The sequence below is a fragment of the Sparus aurata genome, chromosome 5, assembly GCF_900880675.1.
Source record: "Sparus aurata chromosome 5, fSpaAur1.1, whole genome shotgun sequence".
Classification (NCBI taxonomy): domain Eukaryota; kingdom Metazoa; phylum Chordata; class Actinopteri; order Spariformes; family Sparidae; genus Sparus; species Sparus aurata.
Window position 1 is genome coordinate 20,297,426 of NC_044191.1, and position 24,327 is coordinate 20,321,752.

Here is a 24,327-nt window from a genome sequence, read left to right on the forward strand (position 1 = left end):
GACAAAAAATCTGTGTTTTTCTCCGTTATTTTGAAATAAGTGTGCTAAAAGTGTCAAATCTTTTGCTAATATTTAGTTTTCGTATTTGGTGAGCATTGGCTGTTTGTCATTTTAGTTTTTGCTGGAAACATTACTATTTTACAGAAAAGTGAGTATTCATGCAGCATTTTAAGCGTGTGGATAGAATATGCAAATGCTTGAAGACTTATATTAAATTCATAAAAAGTTGGAAGATATACCGTCTTTAGTTAGGAGATACTTTATTCAGAGCAGCTGACCTTTCAGCTAAAGGTCATCAGAAGCTCACACAGCCCGAATGACATTTAAAGCTCACTTGAGCTGCTCTTGTGCTGAAACCTGCATGTAGCACCAACTGTTCTTTTCCTCTCTTAATATTAAGTTCACATCCCCCTTCAGTCTTTCACCAAAGGGACTTATAGTGCAGAAACATAAAAGACTATCAAAACAAGCTTTAAACTAAATCATACTACGTGACAGAAAGCATATTTAATAAATAAATTATGTAATTATATGCACATACCTATGCCTAGGTCTTTCAAACATCAAAATCTAGTTCTGCCTTGAAACATTTCTGCAGGATGTCTGACTAAACTAATGTTTTTTTTTCTTATTTTTCACCAAATTAACTAGAAAGGTGTTACACTTTTGTCATAACCACAGACTGCTCTCAGGTTCATGCACAAAGCTCTGCTGTTCCCCAAGATTTGAGTTACACGTTGTAACCTTTTGATTCGATGAATAACAGTGCTTGTCCAGTGCAGGATGCCAGGTCTCTACAGCTGACACCTGACACCCCCCCACTCATCTCCACACACACGCCCTCTTCCACTCGGCTGCACACACAAATAGATCGCCTGGCTTGTCTTCATTGCTCTGGGTATGAAAAGGACTTGGCTGGTAATGAGGTCGCTCACTTGCTCTCTGTCCTCTACCCGATCTGCTGCCCACCAGGAGGAACAGAACGCAACATGTCGGACCAGTCGGCGTTTGACACGGACGTATGGACCCTGACCCGGTTCGTCATCGAGACCGGCCGCCAGGCTAAGGGGGCGACTGGTGAGCTGACCCAGCTCATCAATGCCATGCTGACTGCCATCAAAGCCATTTCCTCTGCTGTGCGGAAGGCGGGCCTGGTCCACCTGTAAGTACTGAGGTACTGGAATAGGCTTATTAATAAACAGCATACAGCAGATATCCACCTCTACATTACTGGCTCATATATATTGATAGATATCTGTGATTAAACAGACTAATGACCAGATTTGATCTTTTATACAAATGATAATCTGATGATATCTAATTGAACTTTGTAAGACTTGTTGTTGAATCCCTCCATGGAGAGGTCAGAGGTCAAGGTGAGCTGCAGAGCAGCAGGTTCAGGAATTCAATGCCATGCCGAAGGTGGCCGTCTGACATTTTGCTTCACTCCCACAGTGGATTTAGGAGCCAAGAGTGACTTGAGGGTAGGAGTTGTCAAATTTCAGCACTCACACATACACCCCTTGAGGGAGTGAGCTACAGAGCCGATACTGCTGATATGATTGATTGTTTTGTGCTTCTGTATTATGAGCAAGACAGTGAGCTTTGTGTGATTTTTGGTACATTTCAACACTCTAATCTGGAAATGATACAGGATTATGCAGCTTTTTTTCAGTGTCATGTCTAGCAGGAGATAACATTGTGAGAATTATGATTGCACCACCTTTTTGATTTGTTAAGCGTTAACGCAATAACCAGCTCTTTGTTTAGAGGTATTGATCTTGGAGGGGAGTCAGTGCTCCGGAGGAATATATGAATTAACTAAGAGGCCAATGTGTGAGATTTCTGACTCACTGGAGTCAGGTCTTTTTAGCAAAACTGCCTTTTAGCCTGCATACAAATCTTGACATCTTTGCACAGCCCTGTGCCTAAATTGAGCCTTGCACAACAAAACATTGAAAATACAGTAAGTTGATTCTGCTGTTGAGGTGAATGACAAAGTGGATGGCACCAGCCCTTAAAGGGACTGTTCATCCTGAAACTATAAATACATATTTCCCCTCTTACCTGTAGTGCTGTTTATCCATCTATATTACTTTGATGTTAGTTGCCAAGTTTTGAAGATATTGGCTGCCTTCTCCTACATATGATGCACCTAGATGGCACTCTACTTGTGGAATTTCATGTAAGTGTATTTTCTTTCTACTGAATTATACCCTCACACCGTTCACTACACCTACTCATGGACGAGAGGCTAGCTAACTAAGCTAACCAAGTTATGTAACATTACAGATCAGACGAGGAGGACGCTTTTAATGTTTACATCCCTTGCTGTCACGAGAAAGAGCTTCTCGTCTATGAGTAGATGTACGATTCCTTTTGAGCGGTGATACGGTTAGGGCTTCTAGAAAATAGTTGCATCACTAAACTCCTCATAAAAAGGTCTGTGGATTATCTTCGAGGGAAGACAGACATTTAAACGGGAGATTTCTCCGAAACCTGGCAACTCCAAAACAGACTATATGGATTAGTACCACTACAGGTAAGAGAACAAATATGTTTTTGAGTTTTAGGTGAACTGTCCCTTTAAAGACCATGTACCACAACACTTTACATACAACCCACCACATTATAGTGTTATAAAGTATGTATTATATGTTTATATTAATGCTAAATGGGGGAACGTATAGTAAGTGTTCCCTGAGATTTACTGACACACTGCCAACTCACAAAGAAGGTGATTTAGTAAAATCACACACACTGACACAAATCAACATTGTTTGGAACTAAATGAAGATAACTGACGGTCACAAGTGACTGAGTACATCCTTGCACTGGTATCTATCAACGTCTCCAATCAAAGATTTCTGCGTGTGTGCTGCTGATTGATTGGTCCACACAGGCAGGGCTTGGCAGGCGCGGTGAATGTGACAGGAGACGATGTGAAGAAACTGGATGTGCTGTCCAACGACCTGGTCATCAACATGCTGCAGGCCTCCTACGGCACCTGCTGCATGGTGTCCGAGGAGAACAAAGAGCTCATCATCACTCCCAAGGACAAGAGGGTGAGTGGTTGTGTGCTGAGGAAGACAACAACGCTGCAGAATGATGGATGCTGGGTTTTTATTTCGTGTTTTTTGTGGCATCAGGCAGGAATTATGTGTAGAAAAAACACCTTTAATTCACAAGTTGATCTACTCAACCCCATGCCGATGGAAAGTCGGGTGTAAGTTTAGTAGTGCAGCGAAACAGTGTTCTTCAAAACAAGTGAAGGAGATGGGGACTGCAAAAAAAACATAAAAAAATTAAATTAGTCTCCAGATTCCCTGAGATCACAGATGGATTTTTACAAATATGTTATTTCACCCTTTTTTTGCAGAAAACTCCTCTACAGTTGCTTAGCAAAAAGTGGTAGCACATCTAGAAGTGGGTACACAAGCTTGACTGTGCGTTGAGGGTGTAAATAAAGTATTTTTTCAAGTCAATTTGGGACCCTGGTGCTCCTAGACTTGGATTACACCAGACGAGCTACCAAAGAATCCACAAACCGATTAACAAATGACAAAATCTCAGTCATGGTCCTGTCGTTTTAGTTTCATTGCATGTCTGTTTTTGTGTTTTCCAGGTTTTGGGGTTAATGTTTGACATTTTTCTTTCAGTTTCCTGTATTGCCCTCCACACCTGTCTTCTATCTGTTAAATCAATGCAGCCATGTTACCTGAGTTCTGCCCCAGTCTGCTTTCCCTCCACACCTGCATCTCCCTCATCAGCCCTCCCCTCCTTCCTGAGTTTTTCCCTGTTTTTCGGTTTTTCTGTTAATTTCCCTCACCTGTTTCTCCGCCTCACTCCACCTGCGCCTCATTCCCTTGTTAGTTTAGTGTGTATTTAAGTCCAGTCTTTTGTACAGTAAAACCTCATCCAATTTCCTGCCTGCCCTCTAATGCATTTAGGTCCACCTTCCCTGCTCCAGGGTGACAATCTGTGATTATTTAATTTGTTATTATTATTATTATTATTATTATTATTATTATTATTATTATTATTATTATTACTAAACTCTTTATTTTTTTCAATTCTGTTGAATTAAACAGTTCACTTAGACTTGATTTCTGCCCTGATGTGTTAGCACACTGTCCTCTTGTACCTTTTAAATAAATATTGCATACTGAATGACACTCCTGGCTGCTTGTGGACTAGACAACCCATGAATTATTCAGAATTGAGTCTTGTAAATTAGTATTTGATCCACAGCCACAACTAACAACTGGAAGCAGTGTAAAGGTCTTCTTGCCACTCCTCTATCTCTTTGTAGAGCCTGATAGTGATGATGATTTTCATTGTAGATAAAAGGACATAATAAATGTTGGATTATAAAGATCTGAGACGGACTCTTATTAGAGGATATTTTCAATACCTCTTGTTTCTATTTCGGTTCAAATGGACAGTTTTTTTTACAAGACATTTCTCAATTTAGTTCTTGATTTTATTTTGTCACAGGGGAAGTACGTGGTCTGTTTCGATCCTCTGGACGGCTCCAGTAACATCGACTGCTTGGCTTCAATCGGCACCATATTTGCCATCTACAAACGGGTGAGTCTGACCTCTGTGAACATACACAAACCATGCAAGAACTGGAAGGAATATTCTTTGTTCATATTAACTGTAATGAATGGGTAAAGCATGTATTGTAAAAAGGAAGATATACAAAAACCCTGCAGAAAAAAACTGTCTAATACAAATCAGTGATGAACTTGTGATGTACTTTTAGGATTATGGCTCATTGTAAATATTCACACCTCTAAACTTTTGTATTTCATTAAGAAGGATCAGTCACATTTTATGCAATTTGACTAATACACTACAAAAAGAAGAAAAACCTAAGCATCAAACAAGATATAAGATAAGTATCTTCTTAGATTTGGGATTTTTCAGATTCAAAAGGCTGAAGTACTGGCCAGTCCTAGCATTCATGAAATGCTTTCGATATTTAAAAATATCAAGAAATTGTGAGTTTTGATATCGCCCAAGAATATTGTAATAAGGCCATATCGCCCAGCCCTAACTTTCTCTAAACCTTATTTTCTCTGGTTTTCAGTAATAAAGATAATGATGACTCATAACTGCACCCATCACACTTTAGTGTGAAACATGAGTACATGAGTGTCAGAATAGTTTTATGATTAGATGACAGGATAGAGTCTAAATACACAGTTTAAATATGCAATAACACAATGAAGACACACGGGTGCACTGTTGTCTAGTTAATCCAGATTTCTGGTCCCTGAACTGCATCCAGAGGGAGTCGTTTAATCATTTGCAGAGTTACAGTGTTTTATTGGCCTGAGAAACAGAGAAACCATGCAATAAATGCAACTTTCTCAGACAGGTTCAGTATAGAAAGTAAAAAATATATAGATATAGAAAGTATGATTAAGTTATAGCCCTTCATATTATTGTTCTCATGTATCACTCTCTCTATTGTTGATCATTGAACCCTTTTTGTTCCAAGTTTTTGCATACAGTCCATAAAACAGACACTACTGGGTCAGATGGGTCTGAGGAACGGATGTCTGTAGGATTACCACTGTTGTTGATTTCTTCTTTGATGGTTTTATTTCTCCCATGGGGTTGTTCAGGAATCAGAGGGGGAGCCCATTGAGAAAGATGCGCTGCAGCCAGGGAAGAATATCGTTTGTGCAGGGTACGCCCTGTACGGCAGCGCCACCCTGGTGGCCCTCAGCACCGGCGCCGGGCTCAACTTCTTCATGCTGGACCCAGTGAGTACATCATCCTCACTTCAGTTGATGAACTGACAGGAAGTGACATACTCTCGACTGTGTCATCTTCATTCAGTATTCTACACTTGCTTAAACGCTTTACTGGTATATGTTTTTATTGCCCTGTATAGCTACTTTTATTTGGGCAAACACATCATCCTGTCAGTCATTTATCCGTGCTGAACAGAGCTCCTCCACCTAGCTATCAGGGATGTAAGGGGACTGTAAACACACATAAATCCCTTTTTTATTTGGCAGAAAGTGAGCCATCTTAACTACCCTTGTATAAACCCATAAGAAAGTGTATAACTCATTATAGTATAAAGATATTGTATCCACAAATAGAAATCTACAAGGAGAAAAACAACTTTCTTTTTTGGCTCAGAGGCAACAACAGATGATCAGGGATTTGCCTTTGGAAAAGCAGCTTTATTTATTATAGTATAAAAGGGATTAATGTGCTTTGTAAGTGGGCGGGTTTGTTGTTATGAATATAGGAACCTAAGGAAACCATGTTCAAGGATGCAATTCACCAACCAGGAACTCATGTGATAGTAAGGAACATGTATTTTGCAGACTAAACTCTCTCCAAAGTAGATTTGGGTTGTTTTTTCCCTGTAAATTTAGATAAGGATTTTAGCACAAAGCATTTTGATGTCACGATATGCAGAATTTAATGATGGCAATGTTTTGGCCTGTTTTTTTGACTCCATTGTGTGTCCCTTTAAACATCTTTTACAAACCTCTCTTTCGCTCCATTTTCATTTAAATCAAATCCAACTGTAATGAATTGAATTTAAATTCTCTGCCCCATGAGCTATTTCAGTGAATAAAGTCTAGTGGCATGCTCCAGCAGGGATTATCCCACTTTAATGTTATGTTCGTGTCCCTCAGGCCGTCGGTGAGTTCATCCTGATTGAGAGGAACGTGAAGATCAAGCAGAAGGGGAAGATCTACAGTCTTAACGAGGGCTACGCCAAGTACTTCCACCCCTCCATCAACGAGTACCTCAAGCACAAGAAGTACCCAGAGGTGAGAGCGTATTGAAACATTAAAACATTCACAACCTCCCTTTTAATTTGATCCAAAGTTTTGACATGGATCAGTTCTACATAGTGTTTGTTGTGTTGAATGTGACACCTCTAACCGAAGCTGCACAACAGAAATGTTTCCTCTCAGGTCATCTATTTTGCTGACACGCAGCTATACTCATGCTCAGTCCTGAGGCCGGATTTCAAACACCAGCGGCCTCTTGCACTCATCATGTGAATCCTGACCCAGCGTTTGCTCTGGTAGAATGACTTTGCATGGGGTCTTTTTGCTTGGCAGCACAAGAAAAGCTGTGTGTTTCAAAGGGCATCAGCAGATCAGTCCATTTTTTTTTTCTTAATTTTTCCCAATAGCAGAAGAGATATGCATTTGCCAAATATCTAAACCTTAAGAGTAAAAGCGACTTTTTTTTAATACCTTTTCCTCAGAGAAATTGTCCTTGGTAGCCTTTGTAGGCTAAAATCATGAGTTTGCTTCTTTTACTTTCACATCATTTTATGGTACAAATGAAAAATCAGGTGAAGTCATTTGCCCTGAATGATGTCATGGTTCGCTGCAGCTCAAATAGACCGCCTGACAGCGAGATTAATAACTGATTATATACTTTACAATTAGACGTTGAAATAAAATAGCCTAAAGTTAACAAGGACACAGTTGAAGTGTGTTGTGCAGCTTTATTGCTGGAACAAACCGATTGGACATATGTGTGTACGTGTCAGTTTGAGAGAATTAAATGCGAAAATCTTGAGTTTAAAGCATTAAAGTAAAAATGCTTCATGCAACCAGCTACCACAGGCAGAGTAAGCAAGAGTTGTCATCTTGACACAAACATGTGATTGACAGTCAGTGGAGTGTGACACTTCCATCAGACAGGAGGAAGGGCAGCAGCCCAGTCAGCTGAGCTGCAGGATGCTGACAGAGTTACTGCAGGAAACATGCTGTTCCTCAGGAAGCTGCAGCGTGTCATCTGGAAACTCTGATCTCCACACACTAGCACACTCAGCACTTCTCCTGCATGGTCACAAGCATGAGCGCAAAGTCTGTTTGGACATCAGCATTCTTTCAGCAGCGATAATCTGCACTTTTATGAAATATCAAGTTGCACTCGCAGTGTAGGACACGACGTGAAATAATTAGGAAATGGTGAGAAAGGTGAACTGTGCCAATTTTATTGAAGATGCTAACCCATCCTTGCATGGTCAACTTTCAACCTAGGTTAGTGTTGCTTTCCGCAAATATTCCCTCGTTTGATACAAGCAAAAGTGTGGTTAACCTGTTTTGTCAGTCCACCGTCCACCCCAATTTGTTGTTGAAGCTACTGTGTGCAAGATGGTGTCTTTTTAAACCTAATATCTTAGGGCAAATGGGAATGATTGAAACTGGGATTCAATGACCCGCAATGCGAAACAAATGTAGGTCGGATAGTACACATCTTCCAATTCTGACTTCATTTTAATCTCTAATCCACACCTGCTGAGTTTCTCTGACTGCTTCGTTCACAGTTGTGACACAATCGAGGTGATCAAATCAAAAAGTCCTCAGAATCACTTTGTTGAAGATGAAAGGTGTCTCCGTGCCCACATCATGTCATGACGACACGCATCGTCACAGCTGGTAAAAAAATGTAGTTGTCTGGTTTTTGCTCTTTTTTTTAAGAAACAAATATTAAACATAACATCAGTAATAAACGTCAGTTGTGCCACAGTGTATCGTCTACAAGCTGAAACCCTTGATTATCTGAACACTCATCATCATGCCACACTTCACATAACCACCATGACCCAGCACAATGCAGGAGTGACCGCGCCGTTCCTCACTGATGTGTGTGTGGGAAACGGCAAAAAAAAAAAGATGTTGTCGGAAACATGCACAGGGAAGTTTGATTCTTGTGTAACTTTTTTGAATTATCTCAGTGTTGGTATTGATCACTTGCCTTTGTAAACCAGGTGTGCTCTAAAGCAGGGACTCTGACATCTTGTCAGCTGTTAAAACAAAACTCTGGAGGTAACTCAGGATCACAGGGTTGAAGTGCAGAATGATTTCAAATTTGAGGTCTGCAGTAGTAGTTATTATGATGTCTGCAGTAGGTGTTTTCTTTCGAGTCTACAAATAACTTCCTAAACCATCTGCCAGAGACATGACATAGATGTCTTTTAAGCAGAAACACATATCCAAATATTAGGGTGAAAAATCCTCTTGCAAAGCTGGGTTAAAACCACCTGAACACCACTTTTAGTTTGAAGATCATTTTTACCCTCAAAAACTTTCCCACGCTCCCTCGCTACTTCCTCTTGTCTTTTTCATTTTCTCTTCTCTTATTTTCGGAGGTTTCACGTTGTCTAAGCTGAGGCCAGCTGGATTTGTTCCATGAGAGTGTGTGTTTGCGAGCGTTACGCAGTGTAAGTGGGTCTGTTTTTGGGAAATACTATGCATACACTCACACACCCTCATGATGAATGGGATGTGACTCAGCAGCCACATGACTCTGCATCACGTTGTGCCGGTCGTAGCTTTAAGCTCTTGTCAGGGCAACAGAATGCTGTTTTCATTTGTGGTGTGCTGAACTTTAAAGTGTGGCATTTAATGTACTGCAGTAAATGAAAGGTATTAGAGGTTAAAGGTACACAAATAAAACGTACACAAACTGGACTGTCCACTCTCTGTCAGTCCACTTGTTGAACCAAAATGTGATGTTGAAACAGCCCGTTCTGGTCGTTCAGTCATGTATTGTGGATCTACTGCAGGTGGACTTTGACCTGTCTGCTGTTTGTTGTTTTTCTGATTTTCAGATCTCTGGACGGAGCAGATCTGTCGAGCTGCCAGAGTGACCTGTTCATATATTACACTTTATATTACACTGTAGTGTAACTGTATCGGAAACATTGGAAACTCTAAAAACAAAAAGAGCATATGTTTGCCCCATTTCAAGCCCTGCAGACGGATTTTAACCATTCAGAAATATTTGTGGTAAACGTCACAACAATTACAAAACTGTACTTTGTGACCGATTACTCCAAAAAAATGAGAGAGAGCAGTGTCAGCAAAGCTTTGAGGCCGTGACTTTGACCTGTGGGATGGGGCTCTTTTTCTAAACCACTTGTTGAGATTTAACTTTTTTTTTAAAACTCAGACATTGGTGTGATTGACCTCTTCAGCAGATGTCATCTAGATTGTGGGTAAAACCTTTGTAGTGGGCGTTTTATATGTTCTGGCATATCTCATAGAGTCTTAAAGCCTATGTTTGATCCACTTTAATGGAATTTACAAAGGCACATGAAAGCGAGTTATCTGAGCGCTCTAAACAGAAAGATAGTTGTGTGTAATGTCTTCGCTCGTTTGTCTGTGGTGAGCTCCAGAAAGTACATCCAACCATGTTAATCTGCAGGAATTTAATAATAAGTGTTTAAAAAAAGGGCCCTTAAATAATCACTGATCTTAGTATCATGATCACAGGTTCAACCTTTGAATGAGATCACAATCCATCAAAATCCAGTTCTTGGAAGATTCAACAGGGAGGCAAACTAGACCTTTGCCACAGTCACGTGTTAATATGTAAACTGTGCCCTTGCCTCCTGCAGGATGGTGGCTCCCCCTACGGAGCTCGTTATGTGGGCTCCATGGTGTCAGATGTTCACCGCACCATCGCCTACGGAGGGATCTTCATGTACCCCGCCAACGAGAAGAGCCCCAAAGGAAAGGTACAAATTGATTCTGATCAAATCACCACAAGATTGTCAGACATTGTGATTTACTCCAACAACAACAAAAAAGAAAAAGCAGAATATTTTAAAGCAGAAAATATGTTTTTGTGGGACGAATAGTGCTTAAAAAAACAATCAACAGTGTTAGCCTTCAAGACTACAACTACTTCATGATGCAATTCCACCGTGTGAAGACAATACATGAAAACCAACTGATTTGAGGCAAACTTTTGACTTGAACACAATCCAAGTCCAGATTACCAGCCTGATTCCAAACCTCAACAGAACAAAGCGCTGGTTCATGTTTACTCCCAGTTTTAGGTATGTAACTGACCCCCTGAATGACAAACTGCACAGTGGGTCTCTGTGGTGGAGTGTTTTCCTCCTCCTATGATATATAACGCTCAGAGACAGACAACCTGACAACCTCTCACTCATTTTCTTTCAGGCGGCTCGACTCTGTGACCCATTGACACCTGACACTCTGTCACTATTTACATCTCTCTACAGTGTTTTATTATTAACATGCTCAAATTACAAAACATTCAAATGAATAACAGCTCGATCCACAGCCTCTGATGCCGAGTCTTCTCTGACCTCATTGCTCCTGAAAAAAACAATACAGGAATTATGATCCAGATCATAAATACTAACCTTTCAATATCTATGTTAAATGTTGGACACACACTGGAAGTGACAATGGAGTTTATGTGTACAGCCTGTTTTAAACACAGTGGATTATAAAAATAATTTATTAACTGCAAATAATCACTAAAACAGAATAAAAACACACATTCAGAGCATTGAAATGGGATTAATTACTAGTAAATGTCAATTTAAGAGGGGCAATAACAAATTTAAATGATTATTTAAACATGTAGTTAACTGCTTCATGCTGGCGTGTAGTCTCTGAAATGAAACTGTTAAATGTTGCCTGTAAAACCCCCAAACTTTCACATTTCAGACACATTTAGCTCCAGTTTTAATACGACTGTCAGTCAGCCTACTGGGAAGAGAAACTGTTTAAACGCGGCTAACTTGACAACATATTTTTAGAAAACAGAACAACCAAAACTCCTCCACAACCAGGTCTCATATCCTTACAGTACTACCATAAATGTTTTCACCATTTACTTCTTGTATACCTTGTTTATTCAGTTATGGTAAAGAAAAACATTTCTTGGTTTATTATTACCTGATTAATAATATAAATATTAGAATTCTGATTTTGAATTGTATTCCCCAAGACTATGTAGTGCCCCTTTTAACAAAACAAAACATAACAATGCTTTTTTCTTTAAATCTTTTCCATAAAGCTGCGGTTGCTCTACGAGTGCAACCCCATCGCTTTCCTCATCGAGCAGGCGGGAGGCCTCGCCACCACCGGCACTCAGAGGATACTGGAGGTTCAGCCTGAAGCGCTCCACCAGCGGGTTCCCTTCGTGGTCGGCTCCCCTGATGACGTCAACGAGTACCTGTCCTTTGTCAAGAAGTACCAGTAAAGCTGCAGTAGCTAATCTTACATCAGGATTCTCCGGATATTTCTCTATATTTGTAGTTATCTTTGAATCTTTGTGTAAAACATGTAATGATGAGCTCATAGGATTGCTCATATTTTGCAACTACTATGAATGTTTGAGTTGGCAACACTTAAAGATTACTGAAATACTTCTATACATTTTAGTAAGATCTCAGGAAAAATTATACTACATGGGAATGAAAATGTTATTTATGACTTGTGATAAGAAAACAAAACCACAAAAATACAGTCATGACAAGTGTGTCCTCCACAGCTTCCCGTACATTTCAGCTTGTCTTTTGTTAGAGCTGAATTAGAATCGCAGCGTTTCATTAAGGTCAACATTCAAAAGTCATTAAAAGAACATTTTTCAAAACAAATGATTGTTGTTTTGATATTTTTGATAGCGCAACAACATGATGAACATATATTGTTGTAATAGAAACTGCTAAATGTTTATGGAATCCTTGATCGCGGCGTTTTTGTTTGTGCAACAAGTCTAATGATATAAGTGTTTGCCATCAGAAGAAACAGGAAGAATCCAGTTTCTTCTTTTTCACTGCTGTGAACACAACACTTCACTAAGTTTAAGTTGAAAATATGCTTCTGTTTTTGCTGTGATCAGATGAACTGACCCTTTAATAACTCTGCCTCTGGCTGCACAACACATTCCTCTGACTGCTCTAACTGTTGGCTCTGCGTTTCAGCCCAGACTGAACACTGAGGTGACATAAATATGTTACAGAAACAAACGTACGCACCCTAAACCCGACCGGCTTTACTGTTAAACAGGACGTTTTTAATATCGTGGGTATTTGGGTCAGTCAGCAGGCCACAACTGACCGGAAATAACTTGTTAAAAAAGAAAGCTTCATTAGGCTGCGTTCAAAATTGTTGATTTATTCTGTTCAACACGAATTAAAGAAAAATGAAAAAAGACATTAAAATAAACCAAGGGGAAAAAAAATTTAAAATGGCAGCTGACTGATAATACATTATTAATAATAATAATAATAACTCATATTAAACCATTTACATGTTTCTCCTCTGTAAGTAAACGAGACTCTAACACAACTGCGACTATCTGTGCTGCATTTTACTTTGAAAAACGAGTGACCTGAATGTATATACTGGTAGTATCACGGTGTAAATATCAATACATTTGAATCAAAATAAAGTGGGGAAACTATGTTCAGATGAGATGTGTTGTCAATTTACAGTATAATATACAGCTTTTATTAAAATAAAGACACTTAATTTGTTCCTAACTCATCCATACAAAAAAGTAGGATTTCCTTTTATTTTTCTAAAATCACCTTTAATTATGAAAGATTTGGCAGAATTCAAAGTGCAGCATTGTTTTTTAGAGAGACGAACAACAAACGTGTATCAATACATTTTAAAAAATGCTGCTTTTCATAGTTTTTCATCATTTACATTGAATTTTTTACTTTGGCTTTGGATTGTCAGATAAAAGAAGTCCCCTCAGGTTGTTCAGTCCAACTCCGAGAACTTTTTTCACCATTTTGTAAGTTCATGCAAACCTAAATTAATCTACTATAGAAGTAACCATTAGCTGCATTCTTGGTTAACACCTTAAACCTTTAGATCTCATGCGAACTGATAAGTGCAGTAAAGGGCCGACTGTTTCCTTATGAATCGGCAGCATTGTTAAAGCGATCAATAATCCTATAAGAGCTCAGTACCAGACATCGGGTAGTACAGCTGCTTTTACATGAGATCACATGACCCAGTCTTTGCTCTGCATGTCAAACAAGCATGTCATGTCACAGTTAAAACTTCATTTAGTGTTCTGATTACCAAAAGTTATCATGAAATGTTGAGTTTAATCCCCTTTAGGAAATCAAAACAGATCCAGATGTGATTTATCAACTGTGTTCTTCGACAGCAGCTGAGAATGTTCTACATTGATGCTGATTCCATAAGATGTGTCAATGAGAAGCTGAAGAAACAAGATTAATCCTACAAAACAAACAACCCTCAATCAGTGACCCTCTGTTGGTGTGAATGTCTGAGTAAGTCTTAAAACACAAGTAGATCAATAGATGTGACTGATTACTTTAAAGTCTGTCAAGTTGTTGTTTGACAGCTACCAAAACAGCGCTTTGCCATGTAATAATGCAATAAAGGTTTATTTGCACATCATGTGATTATTTAACAATTATTAATAATGTAAAACTCAAATCTAAATAAGTTTAAGGGAGTTTATTTCATGTAATGTATACTGTCAGTTAAGCAAAAAACTTGCATCTCCATATTTGGTGATTTGAAAACATAAAATAAAAATAAAAAACCTTAACGCTACCAGAAAATACTTCCTCACAGAGATAAAGATGTTTTTCTTTGTTCATGAAAAGTTGACATGTTTGAGATTATAGTTTTCACAGAATTAGTGACCATTTAAAAATGCAGATAAAACCTGATTGTGCCAAGTGGTCAAAAATACCCCATAACACCAAACTAGTGTTTCACAACTTTAATTGATCACAGTAAAAGTAGAAAAAAATCATTTACAATGACCGAAGCAAGTGTTACGTATCACTCACCAAGCAGCATACACATATTTACAAAGAATAAAACACTAAACTAAAATATTTTCATAAAGTGGCCTAAAAACAGCCAAAACAAAATTGCGGCATTTCCCTAAAAACAACAGTGTGTCTCCTCTTTAAAAACAAACATCGCAGAATCTCCTGTCAATGCGTCGCCCTGACTGAAGCCTCGCCTCCCGTCTTCAGCCAGACTATTGCAATAAAAAAAAACTATGGTGCTTCAGCGCGGAGCAGTGCAGACGTTAGACGAGAGGATAACTGGCTGCTGTCGCGATTCCGCAGTGGTTCTTCCTGTCTTTGGCCATCAAGATGTAGCCTTTGTCTCCCCACTTCTCACTCCAGCTGCAAGGTGACAACAATAAAAAGGTCAGGAGATGAGTTTATACATTTGGGTGTCTGCTGTTTTAGAAAATATCATGAAAGAGTTATAAGTTAACTCACTGGAACTAAATGTAACACTTTTGTAAAACTGGGTTTAATGTCTCTTTAGGACCTCAAACCCTTCAAAATACTTTATTCTGTTGAAAATATGAGCAACCATCTTTCCAGGGACTACAAAAACAGACTGGGGATGACATGCTCTTCACTTCACTCACCTGTTCTTCACAATCCAGTACTTCTTTCCATCCACATCTTGTCCCTGGAAGCCATAACCCACCACCAGCACGCCGTGGTCGAGCTCCTCGCTGCTGCATTCCTTCTCATAGTAGATTCCTGAAAAACACCACTTAGTCACATGTAAAGGCTTAAAAAACAGTTAACGTCCCTTCAATTGTGTTTCTACCCAAAACAAGCAACTGACCTGATTGGTAAAACTGGAAAGACTCGTGACCGGCATCGATGGCTACAGAGACGGGTCCCACTGCAGCCACGGCCTTCATCAGAGCGTGCTCCTTGCCACTGGGGATGTCGACGAATCCGGTGTCATTGGCAGAGTTGTAGTTGGGGTCGTAGTGACAAGGCTGGTCATCCTGGAAGACGATGATAAGCAGAACGTTAGAGTCATTAAAAGGATATTGTTTGTTTGGCTCCTTTTCAAACTGTGAAAACAGATGTTTACAACCACTTTCCCCCATTTAAACACTGCTTAAATGTTTAATGAAGAGCAGCAACAGCAGACTTCAAACCTAAATTTAGGGTTTTAAAAACACCTTGCTAATGCCGATTATGAGAGAAAAGAAAAAAAGTACAAGATCAATGATTCAAGATAAATAAACACAGTCTTTTACTTCACTCCAGCCCATTGAAGTCCTTCAAGTTACCCCTTCCTGAGATACATACCGTTCCCAGGTAAGGATAAGCGTCCTCAGAGTCCAGGCCCTGGTTGTCCTTGATGTATTGGAAGGCCTGGTCCATCAGACCGCCATTGCAGCCCTCGTTGCCCTCGGGTCTGGAACAGTCCACCAGGTTCTGCTCGCTCAGCGACACCAGTTTGCCGGTCTTCCTGAACTGCTGACCCTCCATAGCTCCGGTGGTGCTGAAGGCCCAGCAAGAACCACACTGACCCTGAGAAGGGGGGAGAGGGGAAGGTGTTGTTACGAACGATGAAGAAATAATGATACAAATGTGTTTCCTCAAGTTCATGGTCCTTTGATGAAAAACATCACTTCACCTTGATCATAATGTAGAATCACTTTCAATGATTACAGCAAGATAAGCAGGTAACACTTTATATTAGGTACACCTAATTAGATCAATAAACAGGAATTAACAGCCTAGTGGTCATGCAGAATTTCTGACCAATGAAGAGCCAGTGTGCTGTGACTATTCATGTTGATAATCCATCCAGTTAATGACTGATACTTGCATCCTAGTCTAAAAATAATCTATGGTGCAAGTTATTGTTTATGCTTTATCACGGTCTTCTAATGTCAGAAATGTTGTTCCCGTCATCAGTATCTGTCCTGCGGGCATTGACCGTTTTAAACCCTGCCTCAAAAACATTCATACCATCAGCAGTAGTTATGCCGTTTGCATAATGATACGTTGTCATTGCCATACCAGACTTTTCTAGCTCCCTCTTTTGGTCTCGTCCTAACACCTTTTCATTATTGTATTTTGCTCCTTTGTTTCAACAAATCTCATCAATATTTCATTTCTTTGTGTCTAAAAGTTGTTATCGTATTCCTTTAATGAGGCTGTTGTCATGACACACTGTATCTTGTGTTTTTGCGCTATGTCTCCCTGATTCCGGTAAGCACTTTGCTTCTATAAATAAAATTACATTGGACTTTGCACTTTGGCCTAATGTATACAAGTGTTTGCTCACAGTGGCCTAGTTTACACTGAGATGGTCGGACTGGTTTCAGCTTACAGGGCGGTAATGTACAGCATGCCACGAGGGCGGAGAGAACAGACTGTGCACCCAGGCAGAAGGAGGAGTGTGTGTGTGTAACACATAGATAACAAAGAAACCTGTTAGCAGCCATCTTATCTTCTGTTCAAGCAAAACATATACTTCAGTGGATCTTAGAAGCTCCCTTGTTGCTTCAAATAAACTTATTTGGAACGATGCAAGTGTTTAAAGTTGCACATGACGTAATCTTGTTTACAAAGTTTCTTCAACAGCTGCTACAAGGTCATGTCTTTGTATCTCCCAAGCTGCTAATCTAAGAGCTTGTGGTCATATACAGTGTTTACAACAACAGAAAAAAAAAACTTTCTTGAGACGATTAAGAGACAAAAACTAGACATTTCAGAATAGTTGGTTATTTATGTGCTTTAGGCCTACATGCTTTCCGAATGCATTTTTGAAATGCCTGTCCTGTTCAAATTCCCATGTATGCAACGATAAGTCCTCAGTCCAAAAGTAATCATTCAAGATGCAAAATGTCTCCACCAACGTCTTCTCCTTACACTGTGCCTGCATTTTACCTCATCAGTCCTAAGAGGAATTATCAACACGTTTAACCACACCTTGGTAATTCACTGGGTGTGGCTGTCTCGGAGTCCTGAGGCTACATGTGACATTAAAGGGCCGTTACCTGGTCCTTGACGGGGGTGACGTAGCCGTTATCCCTCCAGTCCACAGAACGTGGGGCCTCCAGGAAGTTGGGCTCCATGAAAAGGGACCCCTTGAACTTCCTCTCCGTTTTGCGCTTGTAGCCGTTCATGACCTGCCTGAACTCCTCGTGAGTCTGTGGAGGGACAAAGTAAAGATGACGGTGTGATTTAAACTGCTTGTTTCACCCAAAACACCTGACAGGACAAAAGGGCAATGAGTGCCTGTGATTTACGATTATGAGGGACTAATGTCTGTTTTAGCTGAATCTGAAAGTACAAACTCATGACCCCTTTCCGCCCCTCATTGCCAGTTATCAAATCCATTCTCCTTTTCTTTCTGTGGTTTCAACACCTTGATACGCGTTTCCGCAGGTAAGATATGGGTGTTGTGGTCTTACCATGTCTCCAAAGTGGTTCATGCCCAGACGGTAGGTGTGTTTGCCCAAGGAGTGCTCCAGATTGTGCAGCTCGATCTTCTTCAGGTTCTTCTCCCACACCATTCTCCTCCAGCCCTCCTCTTTCTGAAAAGAAATAGAAACGAGGAGTCAGATTTTTTTCTTTTTAAATGTGGCAGACTGTAGCAGTTCACTGGAGAGGAAAGAAAATTAAAAAAACACAACATAAAATTTACCTCATGATATTTCTTTGTATGCCAGCTCTTCCACAGGTCCCAGTGGTCGTCCAGCTGCGGGTCCAGGCTGGGGGCGGAGAGGGCGGCACTCAGGCACACGGCCATCACGGCTAGAGGCAGCATTGTTGCTTCCTACTGGAGAAAACAACAGGAGATCAAGTTAGGACTCCGTTTTTCCAAAGAAGCTTGATAATCATCGACTCCATTTCAAAGAAAAAAAACAGACTTCTTACGAAAGACGTGAACATAACCGAAATGCCTGTCATGCAAACAGATCCTGTAAACGAGCCTGTTCACTCCAATGACTCAGGCAAAAATGGGATCCGCATCAAAGCTGCAATACACATTCCCGACGGTACAGTCATACAGCGACTGGTCAACAAGCGAAATGAGACGATGGGTATATCATGTTCGATGTGTGCTAACAGAAAAGGCAGGTGGTTATAGCTTAAAGACTGTTTTCCAGCTAGTAGGGCTGCAGACATTTAGCCAGATCCAGACAATACACCGAGCCTGTTGTTGTTTTGTTCCCAGGTCACGGGATCTGCGGCGCAGAGCCAAGAACCCGGCCTGGACATCGAAACTGCAACCAGGAAAAACCGAAAAGAAAACCAAAACTTTAACCGGCTGCTACCAAAAGGCGGTCTATTCAACCTGAGCTACTGTTGCTGAACATTAGCTGGATAATTATTTCTTAATTTAAGCCGAGGGAGAGATCTTAGCAATGGCTGCTTTGAGCCACAGAAGGGGAGACGACGACAAAGAGAGCCGAATGAACAAAGATGGCTAGTACTGGCGAATAACAAGAATAATGAGGACATTTATGACTTAACAAAGACATAAAAATGACACAAAGGTTCAAGTAGACGTTTTTTTTAACGGTCACTTGGGTGTTTATTCTGGGCTCAAGTGACGAAAAAAACCCCGAAGAAACACAAATAACCTGCTTTGTTATGCTTAAAACGCCAAATGTAGGTGTCAAGTCTGGATATTTTGACATGAGATAGCAAACAAGTTGAACAATAGTCAGACTTACTGTAAATCTCTACAGCTGAGGTCGAAGAAGGCGAAAACAGATCCTGTGTGCGGAGGTACACAAAGTTTATAAAGGCCCGACTGGCCGCTGAGGAACGGCCCACCGAGCTCTCTGATTGGTCCACTCCTTGTTTATCATGCCGATGTCCCGCCCTTGGCGTGTGACGTCATCGCGGAGGCACGTGATTCCCTCCCTCTGGAACAACAAGTAGGACAAGATGTTTTTTTTGCAGGATTATTGCTGCTAAAACACACAAAAAGGCTCATTTGATTAACTTTACCCACTTGTTCCATGTGAAAGACTCGCGCTAAGATATTCACAGTGACTTGAAAACACTTCTCAGCCGATTTAAAGACAGGTGGAGTGAAGATAGACCTGTTTTTTAGTGGTCAAATGAGCCTTCAGAGATGTTGACTATGCAGAATAATACGAATTTGGGAGTCCCTGGTAGGATCTAACCCCCTGGAAGTGCCTGCTGTGACAGCACAGATTAAAGGAAAGACCATTAAATGCACCGAGGAGATAAGTCGTACAAAGTAGCCAATACTGATCTAAAGAAGTCGCTTTCTACCTCCAGCATTTCCCCATTTGAAAAACTACATATGCAGTTTTAGGTGAGCCTGGTTCAGCAAGGCCTGTAAACATGTTGGCTGGCCTAACCTAAATTCTAAGAGTAACCTGGTTTCTTCTGTGCATGTAAATGGCTTTTACACTTTCACACCTAAGATAATGTGGGTCAACAATATGCAGTTTATGGGCCATCGGGTGGTTGCAGGTGCATTGGATGTGTTTACTGAACAGGCATACTGGGCATAGGTCCACATGCTACACAGGGTCAAGATGGCCCCGGTAAGCCAAAACCTCTGTGTGGAGTAACATTAGTTGTTAATCTACATCGCCAGCTAGAACACATTTTTACCTCTAAACTGAAGCCAAACCTGCAAAATGCTGCTGAAAAACACACAAAAAAATATGTACATTTTCAGTTTCCAGTGTCTGATCAGAAAAAGCTGTGAAGCTGAAGTCAAATTGAAGTAATCCTCCTCACATTTACTATTCAGTCAGAGTTTCTAGAGTCACCCAGGTGAGAGCATATTTGTTTCTGGTTTGCTCTGTAGACGACGAGACAGAGGAGTTACAACATTGCGAGAACATTGTCTACACTGTCTAATCTTTAAATGGAGATACGTTATGTTGACCAGAGATGTCTGTAAAGGACATAAAACATGTATCATACTAACAGTGGTGGCCACTGTTGACACAACAAAGCGGTGGGAGGATATGAATATGCACCAGCGCTTCCTGGAACTGCCGGCACAAAGTCTGTGTTAATCAGGGTCGATGCTCATGTGATTGATAAGACTGTGAAACTCTGGACAGGTAGAGTTGTTTATGCCGCTGCTTAGTTTGTGATATAGTTCGTCTGACGTCAGTGGTGTAAAAGTCAACTGAGTGCATTTAATCACTTATTCGTCAATTTTTCATCACTTTATGTCACTTTGTTTCTGCAACAGAGGAGCACCTTATCACTGATGTGGCTGTGCGTGAGAAGTTCAGTTTATTTACATTATCTGCTTAATACAAGAGATATATTATTATTTTTACTATAATGTATTTATCTGAGTGCGACTCCATTGCTGTAAATACAAAACCCAGATGTAATGTAGGTGCTAACTACAAACAAAACTCATTACATCATGATGTTGTGTGTTGAAAACTTGTATCTTGGAGTAACGTGTGTAACGCTGTGATCCGACCCTCTCACTGAAGTTACATAGTGCAGAAACAAGTAATGGCAAGCAGAGTGGCCGAGACAGAAACACTTTTCGCCCCATTATGAGACACTGTACAATTAAAATAAATTTTTTAGCTGTTATTTTAGCAAGAAAAGCTACATAATGTTGCTTTAAAGGTGCAATATGTACGAATTTTATTTTAAAACATTCCAAAATTAACATATTTTCTCAACAGAATCTGAACAAGTAATAGGTTTGATGTTATTTCAAAGATGTCTTTGTGCTGTGTTACAGCGGTATCTACTGACCTTAGCATGCTAACTAGCTTTCCCCCAGCCACGTTGCACTGAAAGATTATAGTGATTGTTTCTGAGTCAGCTAATGTGACCACTAACTTCACCGTTAACTGAGCTAACTTGCTAACATCTGCTACAGTTAGCATCTGGAGAGAAGCTGTTTGGCATAGAACGGCAGGCGGCCAGTTCTTCCAGACTGCTCCTTTAATTTCTTTTCTTCAGATTATACACAGATATGATCAACATGGTTTAGCCGCTTTCCCAAAATGTTGAACTGTGTTTGAAAATACTTGAGTCAACCTATCAAATACCAACCACATGTACGTTTTTAGATAAAGAATATAAACTACCCCCCGGCTGCTCGCAAAAGTAAAATAATTCACCTCATCCTTAACATTGTGTGATGTGATTCATCTACATCTGTCCCATGCATCATGTCTTTGTGTTGTCACATGCTGCGGGATGAGTGATGATCCTAAATTTCCTCTGTGCGACAGTGAGCATGGCATCATGCGTACCCTGCAGTGCACCTTACAAACACATCATGTTCCTGCATTTGCAGAAATCAGAAGGCAGACTGCAGCCTCAGCGGCTCGTGTGTGACTGGACCGTGTTGCTCAAGCACAGGAACACATGACAAAGGTCGATTTCCTGTATGAGCATGCAGGCGTGGTCGGTTACCATATCCATCCAAAACAATATTACCGTACTGCAGTTGGCTTTACCATCTTGAGTAAACATTGCTTGCTGTCAAGGATGTATTCATATCTGTTGCTAAAAAACAAAACAGCGCAAATGTTTTACCAGCAAAATGTGTTTGAGCGTCAAAATAAAAGACTATCACATGCAAATAACAGAATATACTACTGTCTGCTTTCGCGTTATTTAACTTAAAAGGAAAATTTCGACATTTCGCGAAGAGTTAGTGTGAATTCACATTACATCTTCAATATATGAGTGTTATTTCTCCTCTCTTAACTTCTTTTAAATGTCTTCATACTGAAGGCCACAGCGTGGAGAACTGAGAGCCAGTGCCTTTGAGAGCATGATTCTGTAATCTGTAAACGTGATGAATACTCAGTTAATTTCACTGTAACAGGCTGTTGTGAAACTTCCCGTTAATGTACTCTGTGAACCATTATCAACATTTATGCATTCCTCAGATTAGGACGCATCTCGGGCCAACACGGCAGGACGGTTATCAGCCGCTGGTCTGCTTGTCCCATCCAGTCCAGACACAAAGGTTAACAGAGCTGAGGTGATGAACACGTCTGCAGACATGTTGTTTACAGCCTCGAGTGTTTGTTAACATTATTGATCCAGGAAGCATTCGATTAGGTAACGCAACAAGTGCTAACAGTCCCATGAGTATGTAACAGCTAGGCCGACTGTTCACACACAGGAACGCTCAACCATCAGTTCTCAGTTTGTTCTGAAGGTGGCAACAGAAGCAGGAGATAATGAAGATAACGTGATGAGATTTACCCAAACAGTTGCACAAAGAACAACGTGGTGGGGATTGAATCCTCAGCTGCTGCGTAAAATCAAAGAATAATCAATCAACTTCAAATTGTGGACATTGTGGACGAGAAATGAGTCCTGAAACTGAAGTGGAAATGTCAACGATTGCCCAACAAATGGACACATTTAATCTGCTGATGAAGACCATGTGATTTGACTGAGAGCTCCAAACATCTACTATTTTTTTTGGATGTTTTCTCAACAATCTTAGATTCAGCTCGTCAGGTTTCGCTGGACCACGTTAGCGCCAGTTGCGCTTTAACATCTTCTGTTGGAATTCAGTTCCAAGCACTGCTAATGCTAACAAAAGCTAACATTAGCTCAGCACATTGTGTAAACTGCCACATTAACTAAATGTTCACATGATAAAGCATCAGGCACCTGATGAAAATCCATTATTGTAATAGGCTTTATAAAGATAGCTTTAGTCGTTAGCATGGAGGCCAACATTGTTCTCCTTAGCTTGCGTTTAGCTATTTTTGCTCGCTAGCATCAGTGCTTCTATGCTTATGCACAGGAACCTTTACTGCTAGCATGTCAGCAAGCTTGCTAACACATCAATTCAGAGTACAATTGAGTCATTTTTGGGGGCAGAACATTAGTTTACTAACATACATATACTAACATAACTCTTAACCACTAACTTAAACTGTTTAAAAATGCAAATGATAAGAAACCAGATGGTGAATTAACAAAAGATGAGTGTGAAGGTGAGGACACCAGACATGCTGTCTATTCAAACCGTTTGACCCAATTTGAACCATTCTTAAAAACCAAATAAAGTGTAAAAACAAATCTAACTTTTAAATCCTGATGTGCAAAACAGGTGTGACGTATTCAGATTCTCGTGGTTCAAACATCACGAGTTCTACTCCATCAACCTCTCCCTAAAAATATTCTTGAATGTCAGTCAACACCATCAGCAGGAGTTGGGACATGTTAAGACAAACGCAGAGTGCTTCAGGCAGCAGAGAGGGCATGTGACTGCGTGGGTGGAGGGACGGTGTCCCTGCAGCTCGGCAGCTCCACAATGAACCCAGAGAGGTGTGAATAACACAGCCGGGAATCTAGTGGAGGACAAATACTCACTCAGAAGACACCCGTCTGACCCTGATTTACCAAACACATCATATTTGATAAGTGTTGAGGCCGTCCTTTAAGTCAACACTGGTGTCAGAACTTTAACTATTAAGTGTGGTTTTCCCAGTAACACTCTGCAAAACATTCAAACAATAACAACCTTAACAGGTGTTATTTTTCCAATTTCTCTCCGACATGATTTTAGATATGAATCTCTATGAATTTGAAGGATTTTGATTCAGTGCTGAAAGAATGACGTAATCCTAAATTATTTAAAAAAGATGGCGGATTAAGTAATTTCACTCTTTTCCAACACACAGTCCTGTCTCAAGATGATTAAACTGTGGTGATTTTCAAAAAATGTAGACAACATTTCACCCAGATCTCATCACTCCAACAAGGAC

The 24,327-nt window shown here is 40.3% G+C and overlaps 2 protein-coding genes across 2 annotated transcripts; one reads left to right on the forward strand and one right to left on the reverse strand.

Moving 5' to 3' along the window:
- Positions 1-858: 858 nt before the first annotated feature.
- On the forward strand, positions 859-12,423 carry fbp2 (fructose-1,6-bisphosphatase 2). Its single transcript, XM_030417369.1, has 7 exons — positions 859-1,162; positions 2,903-3,065; positions 4,498-4,590; positions 5,637-5,777; positions 6,672-6,809; positions 10,406-10,525; positions 11,845-12,423. Exons 1-7 carry the CDS (start codon positions 990-992, stop codon positions 12,028-12,030), a joined length of 1,014 nt encoding a protein of 337 aa, XP_030273229.1. The 5' UTR covers positions 859-989; the 3' UTR covers positions 12,031-12,423.
- A 2,106-nt stretch (positions 12,424-14,529) lies between these two features.
- Positions 14,530-19,431, reverse strand: ctsla (cathepsin La). The gene is made up of 8 exons (XM_030417370.1): positions 19,291-19,431; positions 18,255-18,389; positions 18,022-18,144; positions 17,605-17,757; positions 15,902-16,126; positions 15,423-15,591; positions 15,217-15,334; positions 14,530-14,962 (listed from the first exon to the last, which is right to left on the reverse strand). The coding sequence occupies exons 2-8, from the start codon at positions 18,375-18,377 to the stop codon at positions 14,863-14,865; spliced, it is 1,011 nt and encodes a 336-aa protein (XP_030273230.1). The 5' UTR covers positions 18,378-18,389; positions 19,291-19,431; the 3' UTR covers positions 14,530-14,862.
- Between the last annotated feature and the right edge of the window lie 4,896 nt (positions 19,432-24,327).

Excerpts from the sequence above, each read along its gene's own strand:
- ctsla (XM_030417370.1), bottom strand. The coding sequence starts at position 18,377 with ATGCTGCCTCTAGCCGTGATGGCCGTGTGCCTGAGTGCCGCCCTCTCC. Across the intron at positions 16,127-17,604 it reads TCACCCCCGTCAAGGACCAG|GGTCAGTGTGGTTCTTGCTG; the intron begins GTAACGGCCCTT and ends CCCCCTTCTCAG. Across the intron at positions 15,592-15,901 it reads CTTATCCTTACCTGGGAACG|GATGACCAGCCTTGTCACTA; the intron begins GTATGTATCTCA and ends ATCGTCTTCCAG.
- fbp2 (XM_030417369.1), top strand. The coding sequence starts at position 990 with ATGTCGGACCAGTCGGCGTTTGACACGGACGTATGGACCCTGACCCGG. Across the intron at positions 4,591-5,636 it reads TATTTGCCATCTACAAACGG|GAATCAGAGGGGGAGCCCAT; the intron begins GTGAGTCTGACC and ends GGGGTTGTTCAG. Across the intron at positions 6,810-10,405 it reads AGCACAAGAAGTACCCAGAG|GATGGTGGCTCCCCCTACGG; the intron begins GTGAGAGCGTAT and ends TGCCTCCTGCAG.